General features: G+C 42.6%; 1 protein-coding gene across 2 annotated transcripts in view; it reads right to left on the bottom strand.

Annotated features, from left to right (window-relative positions):
- Positions 1–12,236, bottom strand: part of UPF1 (UPF1 RNA helicase and ATPase) — a 101,774-nt gene that overhangs the window by 24,201 nt on the left and 65,337 nt on the right. For both annotated transcript variants that reach the window (XM_077271693.1, XM_077271696.1), the window contains exons 18-21: positions 12,062–12,204; positions 8,415–8,589; positions 8,161–8,242; positions 5,174–5,335 (exon numbers count right to left, since the gene is read on the bottom strand). In XM_077271693.1, coding sequence (XP_077127808.1) covers positions 5,174–5,335; positions 8,161–8,242; positions 8,415–8,589; positions 12,062–12,204 — 562 coding nt within the window. The remainder of the gene's footprint in view (positions 1–5,173; positions 5,336–8,160; positions 8,243–8,414; positions 8,590–12,061; positions 12,205–12,236) is intronic.

Raw genomic sequence — 12,236 nt, 5'->3', positions numbered from 1 at the left:
TGTCGCTCTGTTGACTTGATTTCCCTCACCAGAAATCTGTGACCGCTCTGAGCTGGCAGAGAACAGCACCGGGCACAACAATAAGGTAGGTAGTAACCATAACAGGTCCTCAATAGTCTTTGTGCAACCTGGAATTCTGCGTAGAGGTCTTGTGTTCTCCCTCAACACCAGTTATTTAATATGCTTAACACTCAACTCTCCTCCATCACACTACCTTTGTCCCACGTCTTCAGCTAAGGACTTAGGCTTCTTTCACACTTCCGTCATTTAGGGGCCGTCGCAATGCATCATTCTGTGGAAAAAACGCATCCTGCAAAGTTGCCCGCAGGATGCGTTTTTTGCACATAGACTTGTATTACTGACACATCGCGACGTATGGACACACGTTCCATACGTCGTGCACTGGATGCGCCGTATTTGGCGGGCCGTTGTATCGAAAAAACGTTCAAGGGAACGTTTTTTTTCGTACGTTGCGTCCTGCATTTCCTACCGCGCTTGCGCGGCCGGAACTCCGCCCCTCCTCCCTGGGACTTTACAGTGGGCAGCGGACGCAGTGTTTCAACGCAGAATTGCGCAGAATTTGCACAATGTCCGTTGGTACGTTGCGCCGACGCTTAGCGACGGCCCCGTACCAACGCAAGTGTGAAAGAAGCCTTAGTCTCATATTGCAAAAACAAGACTAACCACACTAGAGAGCTTTAGCTTATAACCCACACATTCTGTTTAACTGTTCAAATGTCATTTGTGCCATTGTTATTGTCCTAGCCACCTTTTACTCCAAAGCACATCTCTTCACCTGTGCACTTAACCTCATGTTAACTAACTTCATCTTTAACCTAACCATTGTGCTTATGCCAATCCTAAATCGATCTCTAACTTATTAACCACTGGTTATTGTCCCTTTATCATGCACACAGCCAGCACCACTATTCTCGAAAAAGCTATCCCTTGACCTTTCATAAACAGCTATTGCCCCATATCACTACTCCCACTCACCTAAAAACTCATTGAGCAGCATGTCCACCTTTAACTTTCCTCTCATCTCTTACCAAACACACCTTTTGACAAACTAGAATTTGACTGCCTTACCCACCACTCTGAAGAAACAGCCCCAACTTATCAAAAACAACCTGCTCCATGCAAAGGTCATTACTCTGCGCTGCTTCTCTTAAACCTGTTTTCTGCCTTAGACATAGTTCACTGCTCACTCCCCACAATACCTCATTGTCTGTACACGTAATGTATCCCATTCTCACATTAAGTCTGCACTCCGCCCTCTCTGTTGGCATCTCTAATTCCCTAATGGCTCTGGCTGGCACCCCTAATCATTAAATCTATACCTTTAGCCTGAAACTCATGGTTAAGATTCAAGCACCTTTCACCAATTTTTTCATGAACTGGACACCAGACATTTTTTTCATGTCAGCTCGGTTGAGATATTAGCACTTAAAGTGAACTTAATTAGGTACCATATACTTCAAGTTCAAATAGGTGTTATCAGACCATTTTCATTGGGGGCATATGGACTTCTCCCTACTGGACTTGGCTAAAATTAAGTCATTGGTGCCCAATACTTTGATTGCCATCTGCAACAGGGGCAAAAAAACACAAATCAAAAAGCAAGGTTTTCTTATGCTCTGCTGCAACTCTACACTGTGTCTCCAGTTAAACATGAGAAATTTAGTGAAAGGTCCTCTTTAAAAGAATGTCAATCTGATCATAGGCTTGAAAGTATATGTTTGAGGGTCGAGCTTAAAAGATAATGTAACCACAAATTAGAATTAGATAATTATTGCAACCACAATAACCACAAATTAGAATTATATTAAAAACAGCCAATTATCTTCCAGTACTACGAAGTTGATCTATTACTACAAACCTATGTCTGATATCCAGAATCCTAGTGTGTCATCAGGTATATATCTTTATCTAAAGCTCAACATGAACAAACAATCCATCTCACTCAACACCACTATCTGATCTATCATCCTTAATTTTCACACTTTCCCCTATCTCACAAATCTGCCATCTTGGTGTAAAGGTACCTTCACACGAAGCGACGCTGCAGCGATAGCGACAACGATGCTGATCGCTGCAGCGCCGTTGTTTGGTCGCTGGAGAGCTGTCACACAGACCGCTCTCCAGCGACCAACGATGCCGAGGTCCCCGGGTAACCAGGGTAAACATCGGGTTGCTAAGCGCAGGGCCGCGCTTAGTAACCCGATGTTTATCCTGGTTACCAGCGTAAAATGTAAAAAAAAACCAAACAGTACATACTTACATGCGTCCCGCGGCGTCTGCTTCCTGCACTGACTGAGCGCCGGCAGTAGCAGGGCACAGCGGTGACGTCACCGCTGTGCTGTGCTTTCACTTTGCGGCGCTCAGTCAGTGTGGGAAGCGGACGGCGGGGGACGCATGTAAGTATGTACTGTTTGTTTTTTTTACATTTTACGCTGGTAACCAAGGTAAACATTGGGTTACTAAGCGCGGCCCTGCGCTTAGTAACCCGATGTTTACCCTGGTTACCAGTGTAAAATATCGCTGGTATCGTTGCTTTTACTGTCAAACACAACGATAGACGGCGATCGGACGACCAAATAAAGTTCTGAACTTTATTCAGCGACCAGCGATATCACAGCAGGATCCTGATCGCTGCTGCGTGTCAAACTAAACGATATCGCTAGCCAGGACGCTGCAACGTCACGGATCGCTAGCGATATCGTTACAAAGTCGTTTCGTGTGAAGGTACCTTAACCCTCCACTCTACCATGTACTTCAAACTACCATATACGACCAAAACAGTGTCACCTCCTGCCAATACCAACTCAAAATTATTTCCAAAAATTCAACCTTTCCTCAACCTACAGTTATCAAAAATGCTAGTGTATGCCCTCATCTCTAGCCCAAACTACTGCAACATCCTCTTCTGTGGCCATTTTTCTCCCTCAAACTCATCATTTACCCTTGGTGCCCAATTTTTACTTATCTTCTATTGCTTATTTTCTTACTCCCGCTCTGCCAATTCCTTTACTGGATTTCAGTTAACCGGAGAATTCAGTTTAAAATACCAACGATGGCTATGTTCAATTCTGACTTCTCCATACATCTCCGTCCTAATATCAAAATAACTCTCCACACAATCTCTACCTGCATTCTATTTGTGTTTCTCACACAACCATCTTCAAAATTTCTCCCAAGCATTAACCCCCCGAGCTTTTTCGGTTTTGCATTTTCGTTTTTCACTCCCCTCCTTCCCAGAGCCATAATTTTTTTTATTTTTCTGTCAATATGGTCATGTGAGGGCTTATTTTTTGATGGACGAGTTGTACTTTTCAAAGACACTATTGGTTTTACCATGTCGTGCACTAAAAAAAAATGGGAAAAAAATTCCAAGTGTGGTGAAATTGCAAAAACAAGTGCAATCCCACACTTGTTTGGCTTTTTTGCTAGGTTCACTAAATGCTTAAACTGACCTGCCATTGTGATTCTCCAGGTCATTACGAGCTCATAGACACCAAACATGTCTAGGTTCTTTTTTTATATAAATCCTTTATTGTGGCATCATCATACCAACAGCAGGCGGATAAAAACGATGGAGCAAATACAGAAGACAATCGTTTCGCGCTTACATTGCGCTTCAACAGGACCTGCTGTTGGTATGATGATGCCACAATAAAGGATTTTGTTGCACAGGACGGTATGTGCCTATCCGCTTTCTTCTTAATGGATACACAGATTCTTTTTCTTTGGAAGTGGCACCCATAATCCCTGGTGTGTGTGCAGCTTCAGTAACTCAAAGTCATACAGCTGTGCCTTCGTCCCGCTTCTCCCATGGTACGGGACTTTTTTTATCTAAGTGGTGAAAAAAAATTCCAAACTTTGCTTACCCCCCACCAAATTGCACAATTTTCCGTTAACCGTAGCGTCTCCATTTTATGTGATCTGGGGTCGGGTGAGGGCTTATTTTTTGCGTGCTGAGCGAACTTTTTTTTTTTTAATTTTGGCATGCTTCTATAGCCTCCATGGGAGGCTAGAAGCTGCCATAGCCTGATCGGCTCTGCTACATTGGAGCAATGCTCAGATTGCCCCTATGTAGCAGAATTACGGCATTGCTTTGAGTGTTTACCACAGGGTGGTGCTCATAGCAATCTGGCATCAACAACCATAGAGGTATCAAGGAGACCTCTGGCTGTCATGCTGATGTACCAATGACCCCCGATCATGTGACGGGGGTCAATTGTGAGCGCATTTCCGGCTGGAAGCGCTTATTAAATGCCGCAGAGTTTGACAGCGACATTTAACTAGTTAATAGGCGCGGACGGATCGCAATTCCGCCCGTGCCTATTGCGGGCACATGTCAGCTGTTCAAAACAGCTGACATGTCCCGGCTTTGATGCAAGCTCACCGCCAGAGCCCATATCAAAGCAGGGGTCCTGCCATCGGACGTACTATTCCGTCCGATGGCAGAAAAAGGTTAAAGAAATGCACTACCTCAACATATCAGAGATTGTCCTCTGCAGCTGAAGACTTCAGATGTATCTGAGGACCCATCTCTTTAGGAAAGTCTACAACCTGCAATAACCCAGCTGCCACCTCATTACCACCTGAGCGCTTCCAAACCCTTAATTTACTGTGGACTACTCCAATATCAAGGCAGAGAAGAAGATATACATGGTGAGGTGGAGATAGGATGATACTGCCAGTTAGAATGGTGCTTGAAGCTGGATGTGATATTGTGGGGAGTGCGTTTGACTCGAGAATACTGAATAGTGGTAAAGTGGAAACCTCTAGATATACCGTAGCTATACTGCCTATAAGAGAGGCTCAAGGCATGTGTGCTTTCTATGGTGAAGTTTTGACTGTCATTAAACAGGTAATGGGGAACTCTGGGTGTCACTACTGTGGGGTTGGGGAGTCATTGGATGCGTTTCATGGCCCTCTATCAGCACTATAAAATGTGCTAAATATGGCTCTTAAGGACCACTGGTCTGGACATATGTTCTATGAGCATCTGCACATCTCCTTCCTGACAATGCCAAAAAAGGGTGAGCTTTCTATAGATCCAATCAGAAGAGTCTTCACAATCCACCGAAAACTACAGGACAATAGGGTTTTTTCAAGTCAAGTACAGAATAGCTTTATAAGCTTAACAATCATTTATAATGTTAAATACCTGCAGTTGGTCCATTGGCCTGTCCAAAGTAACTTGGTGGAGGCATTGGTGGCATGACCAAATTGAAAGGAATTGGAATGTTCATTGCAGTCACGTGACTGGGTCCAGAGCTAATCATGCCAATCTGATCATGGGTTTGAAAGTACATGTTTGAGGGTCGAGCTTAAAAAAAAAAAAAAAAAAAAAAAAAAAAAGGTAAAACACAAATTAGATTAGAAAATTACTTCAATAATCACGGGCTTCGTATATGCTTTAGAAGACTAGAACTCTAGTACCATCTATTGGAAGTAGCAATCCTAAAAATCCACATTGACCCTTTAACGAGCCTTGCCACAAGACTTCAAATAAACACAAAACCGGAATCTCAATTTGGACACACTGTTTTGGGGTACTGCCCCTAGTCAGTGCAAAGTGTGAGATCTGGTTTGGCTGGGTAAGAGGCGCCTGCCCGGGATCTAAGGTTTAACGTTTCTCTTTGGGGAGAATGACATGTCAAGCCTGACATGTCAAGGTGAGGAGACTTAAACACTGCAATGCGCCTATGGGAAAGTAAATATGCAAATTCTCTTCAGAGGAACAGGACTAGAACTGTAGTGCCATCTATTTTAACCCCTTTACCTCGAGGGTGGTTTGCACGTTAATGACCAGGCCAATTTTTACAATTCTAACCACTGTCTCTATGAGGTAACTCTGGAACGCTTCAATGGATCCAGACTGTTTTTTTCGTGACATGTTGTACTTCATGTTAGTGGTAAAATTTCCTTGACATTACTTGCGTTTATTTGTGAAAAAAACGGAAATTTGGCGAAAAGTTGGAAAATTGCAAAATTTTCTAACTTGAATTTTCATGCCATTAAATCACAGATGTCACACAAAATTCTTAATAAGTAGCATTTCCCACATGTCTACTTTACATCAGCACAATTTTGGAACCAACATTTTTTTGTTTTGTTAGGAAGTTATAAGGGTTAAAAGTTAAACAGCAATTTCTCCTTTTTCCAACATCATTTTTTTATTTTTTTTAGGGACCACCTCATAATTGAAGTCACTGAGGGGTCTATATGATACAAAATAGCCAAAAGTGACACCATTCCAAATACTGCACTCCCCAAAGTGCTCAAAACCATATTCAAGATGTTTATTAACCATTCAGGTGCTTCATAGGAATTTTTGAAATATTTAAAAAAACAAAAAAAATTAACCATTTAACTTTTCACAAAAAATTTAATTCAGACCAAAACTTTTTTTTATTTTCCCAAGGGTAACAGGAGAAATTGGACCCCAAAAGTTGTTGTGCAATTTCTCCTGAGTATGCCAATACCCCATATGTGGGGGTAAACCACTGTTTGGGCGCATGTCAGAGCTCGGAAGGGAAGGAGAGCCGTTTTATTTTTTCAACGCAAAATTGGGTGGAAATGAGATCGGGTGCAGTGTCGCGTTTGGAGAGCCCCTGATGTGCCTAAACAGTGGAAACCCCCCACAAGTGACAATTTTGGAGACTAGACCCACTAAGGAACTTAGAGGTCTTAAGGAGACCACTGGCTGTTATGCCAACGCGCCGATGTCCCCCGATCACGTGACTGGGGACACCGATGCACGCATTTCTGGCCGGATGCACTTGTTAAATGCCCCTGTCAGAGTCGGACAGCGGCATTTAACTAGTTAATAGGGTCAGGTGGATCGCAATTCCACCCACACCTATTGTGGGCTGATTTGAACAGCTGACATGTCCCAGTTTTGATGCAGGCTCACCGCCGGAGCCCTCATCAAAGTGGGGGTTCTGCCATCGGACGTACTATTCTGTCAGAGGGCAGAAAGGGGTTAAAGCATTGTTTTTTGCCTTTTTTTAAAAAAAATTTATATTGTTCACTAAAAGTGTTAACTAATGGGACAGTTTTATAGGTCGGGTAGTTTGCAGATGAAGCAGCATCTGCAAGTCATAGAAGCTGTCAAGAGCTGCACTGACAGGGAGACTTGGTGATCATGCACTGCGCAAGATCACCAAGTTTCCTAGCTCTGGTGACCCGGATGTTGTCGTGAAGACGTGGGGTCGCTATGGCAACGATCGGGAGCCCGCGTCACGCCGCGGGGTCTCCAATGCAAAGGCAGATGGGCTGTCAGCCCCTGTGCCGGCTTCAGGAATGCTGCGATCGTGTTTCGGGGCTTAAAGTGCTGGGAGCCAGCAGTTAGAAACAGCTAACAACTGGCAGCGATCGGCTGCACTCCCAACCCCCTCCCCCTCGTGATCGCGGCCGATCGCTTAGATGCACTATTCCATGGTCAAATTGGTCTGGGTCACATGGACGGAGAAGTACGTCTGATGTCAGAAAGGGGTTAAACAGCAACCCTAAAAGTTCAGATCGACTTTTTTTTTTTTTTTTTAACAAGCCTTGCCACATGAGTTAAGATGAAATTAAAACCAGAATCTCAATTTGCAGACACTATGCATATTTAATATCCTAGAGGAGTATTGCAAGGATAGCATGTGAGGCTTGACAGGTCTCTCTCTGTAAGGAGAAACGCAACCCCGTGGTTCCCACTCTGCTGCCTCTCACCCAGCGAAACAAGAGCTCATGTTGCACTGACGAGGGCAGTGGGGGTACTACCCCCAAAACACAAGTGTCTGCAAATTGAGATTATGGTTTGGCTTGTTATTTTTTTTCAGACGTTCTTTTATTTGTAAGGATGTTCAAAAGCTTAAAATTTAGCAGCAGTTTTTAGTTTTATTTCACTGGAATTTATAAATCCAATTGTTTACAGACCTATCCGATTTTGAAGTTTTTACTCAATTCCGGATCCGAGTTAAATTGATGCGGCTATAATATACAGCTGATAGCGGCTGAGTATGCCGCTTTGCTTGTGACCTGGGCTACATCATCTCAGAGTATATTTACAGTAGTTTGCATAATTTAACTTAACACTGTGCCATACATATGGATGTCAGGAAAGGGTCAATACAAAGAAACCAAGGATGCTAATTAGTTTACCTTGACTACTCCGGTCATACACAGATCCAGGTATAATTGCTTCACGAGCATCATACATTGCTGTTGTCATAAAACGTGCTCCCTGGAATACAAAGCCAAAACTATTACTATAAAAGTCAAGAAAAATATAAACAAAAAACCTCAGAATTAACAGCAAACACCAAGCAATCCACCTCAGCCATCAGACAAGCATTATCAGTAAGCAACCTAAAACAGACAAGTACACTGCAAAGTTGACTAGCTAGGATACTTACAGGATTGATGGTGTTTACGAGTTTTCGAGGTTTACTGAACTGCATGAGACTCTCTCTAAGATTGTTGAGTGGTCCTTCAACAAGAACTTTTTGTTCCTTGTAGTAATTTAGAAGGTGGTTCCAGAGGGGCTGCTTTGAAAGTGCCTTTGGGTTGCCCACAATTATTACACCATACCTATAATCAGGATGTGTTAAAATGCGGGTCAAAAGAAGAAATGTACTATATTTCAGCACAATTTTCTAATTTCAAAAGGTATAGTCAGATGGGCAGGCACGGGTCTTATGAGGCTCTCCTAAATCATCTATTTTCTTGAAATGAGGGGGACTTAACAGACTTTAGCTTTTGCATTACAAAATGATACCCTTTCTGAGGAAGCTATCAGCGATACATGCATTAAATATACATATAAATATATTATTTATTTTTGTAATGTTTAAACTCCCTGTGTTGGGAAAGTGCCCGTCCTTGTGTACTTCTTCGGAAGCTTATTAATATGCATTTGCACCTTATAAGTTATTTTGCATTTGCACTAACTCTTTTACATGCGCATTGGCACTTTCCATAACGTGTGGACCAATTCTTCATATATGCATAACTTGTTCCCCCCGCCTCTTTTTTTTTTCTATTTAATTGTTATACCACTTGGTGATACTATTGTACTACAAACTTTACTTTGAGCTACTTTGTCAGTTATATGTGTGTATGCATCCGTCTGCACTCCACATGGGTCAGTTTACTTCTAAAATTTCACGTTGAATACAGTTGTGCTGAAAAGTTTACATACCCCGGCAGAATTTGCGCTTTCTTGGCCTTTTTCAGGGAATATGAATGATAACCCCAAAACTTTTTCTCCACTCATGGTTAGTGGTTGGGTGAAGCCATTTATTGTCAAACTAGTCTTTTTAAATCATAATGACAACCGAAAACATCCAAATGACCCTGATCAAAAGTTCACATTCTCTGATGATTTTGGCCTGATAACATTCACAGAAGTTGACACAAATGGGTTTGAATGGCTACTAAAGGTATCATCCTCACCTGTTTGCTTGTAATCAGTGTGTGCATAAAAGCGGAGTGAGTTTCTGGGTTCTAGACAGACTCTTGTATCTTTCACCCAGCCACTGACATTTCTGGATTGCGAGTCACGGGAAAAGCAAAAGAATAGTCTACGGGAAAAGGTAGTGGAACTGTATAAAATAGGAAAGAGATACAAAAAGATATCCAAGGAATTGATAATGCCAGTCAGCAGCGTTCAAACCGTGATTAACAAATGGAAAATCAGGGAATCTGTAAAAACATAATCACGGTCAGGTAGACCAACAAAAATGTTGTCCACAACTGCCAGGAAATACAGGACTCTCTGAAAACTAGTGGTGTGGATGTATCAAGATGCACAATAAGGAGGCACTAGAAGAAAAATGGACTGCATGGTTGAGTTGCCAGAAGAAGTCCATTACTGCGCAAATGCCACAAAGTATCTCGCCTACAAAACGCAACACAGCACAGAGACAAGCCTCAAAACTTCTGGAACAAGGTAATCTGGAGTGAGGAGACTAAACTTTTTGGCCACAACCATAAACTTTACATTTGGAGAGAGGTCAACAAGGCCTATGATGAAAGAAACACCATTCCTACTGTAAAGCACGGAGGTGGTTCACTGATGTTTTGGGGATGTGTGAGCTACAAAGGCACAGGAAACTTGGTCAAAGTTGAAGGAAAGATGAATGCAGCACGTTATCAGCAAATACCAGAGACAAATTTGCACTCATCAGCCCGGAAGCTGCGCATGGGACGTACTTGGACATTCCAATATGACAACGATCCAAAACATAAGGCCAAATCGACCTGTCATTGGCTACAGCAGAAAAAAAGTGAAGGTTCTGGAGTGGCCATCTCAGTCTCCTGACCTCAATATCATTGAGCCACTCAGGGGAGACCTCAAGCAGGCCAATTTACAGGAACCAGAGGCTTTTTGCCCAGAAGAGTGGGCAGCTTTAGCATCTGAGAAAATAAAGAACCTCATCCACAACTACCACAAAAGACTTAAAGCTGTCATTGATGTTAGAGAGGGCAATACACGGTATTAAATGGGGTATGTGAACTTTTGTTCAAGGTCATTTGGATGTTTTGGGTTGTCATTATGATTTAAAGGGAACCTATCACCCCCAAAATCGATGGTGAGGTAAGCTCACCGTCATCAGGGGCTTATCTACAGCATTCTGTAATGCTGTAGATAAGCCGCCGATGTTAACTGAAAGAGGAGAAAAAGACGTTAGATTATACTCACTCGGGGCGGTCCCGCTCTGATGGGCGTCTCAGGTCCAGTCCGGCGCCTCCCATCTTCATTCCATGACGTCCTCTTCTGGTCTTCACGCCGCGGCTCCGGCGCAGGTGTACTTTGTCTGCCCTGTTGAGAGCAAAGTACTGCAGTGCGCAGGCGCCAGAAAGGTCAGAGAGACCCGGCGCCTGCGCACTGCAGTACCGGAGTCCGGAGTGGACCTAAGACACCCATCGGACCGGACCGGGACCGCCCCTGGGTGAGTATAAACTAACCTCTTTTTCTCATTTTTCAGGTAACATCGGGGGCTTATCTACAGCATTACAGAATGCTGTAGATAAGTCCCTGATGACGGTGAGCTTACCTCATCATCGATTTTGGGGGTGACAGGTTCCCTTTAAAAAGCGAAACCACAGTAGTTTGACAATAAGTGACTTCACCCAACCACTAACCATGAGTGGAGAAAAAGTTTTGGTGTTATCATTCATATTCTCTGAACAAAAGGCCAAGAAAGCAAAAATTCTGCTGGGGTAAGTAATTTTTTTGAGCACAACTGTATATTGTAGATCTCTATGCCAGTTTTTTCATTCCCGAATAAACTGTAGGAGAGATCAGCGCAATAGGCTCCTATCCGATGTACACAAATTTAATTCAGATTGCACTAACCTGATACAGATCTATATGCCTTACAAATAGATCTCAATGAGAATTTCAGCTGCAGCAGTTCCACAGGCCCGCAAGAGAAAGTATCAATATGGCAAGATAGAGGCTTTTGTGGATTTAGTCCGCGCTGCCGATAATGATGAAAAGTCAAGGTGTTCAAATATTTGAAAACCTTGACTTTTTATCATTATCGACAGCTCAGACTAAATCCACAAAATCATTTATCTTGCCATAGTTTATTCATTTAGTAATGCATCTCCTATTTTTAACCGCTATTAATCTCTTGTTCAAATAAAGATGTTTGGATATTATTCTGTTTCTCATGGGAGTAATTTCTGTAGGTTTTGCCTTGCATTACAAAGTCTGAAATACAATTTGAAGACCTGCAGCGTTAAGTTGACATTGAGGATTTTCCAAGCAGCATGTTGATAGGATTTTATAATAGTTCATCGACAATTCTTGTACTGTAAACCTGCTGTGGGACCTCAGGCCAATCTGGGATGTGTGAACACACTCTTAAGAGTAAATATAACTAACTGTACTCTGACTGCCATTACAACTGTAATTTGACGGGAAAAATGAAAAGGATACTCCTGCACCTCACCACCTTTCATTTGTGCTCTTCCACTAACCCAATTTCCAGGCTTCCTTAAAGTAACTTCTACAAGCGGGCTAAAAAAAATTAATAAAGCACTAAAAATGTACCTTGCTCTCGTCAAAGCCACATTCAAACGACGAGGATCGTTTAAGAAACCAATTCCCTGGTGCTCATTTGCACGGACACAAGAAAGAATAATAAAATCTTTCTCCCTTCCTTGAAAAGCATCTACACTGGCAATTTCTACCTCCTAAAGAAAGTGAAAAAAACAATTATAATCCG

The sequence above is a fragment of the Ranitomeya variabilis genome, chromosome 1, assembly GCF_051348905.1.
Source record: "Ranitomeya variabilis isolate aRanVar5 chromosome 1, aRanVar5.hap1, whole genome shotgun sequence".
NCBI lineage: Eukaryota > Metazoa > Chordata > Amphibia > Anura > Dendrobatidae > Ranitomeya > Ranitomeya variabilis.
This window is presented reverse-complemented; position numbering and strand designations above follow the sequence as displayed.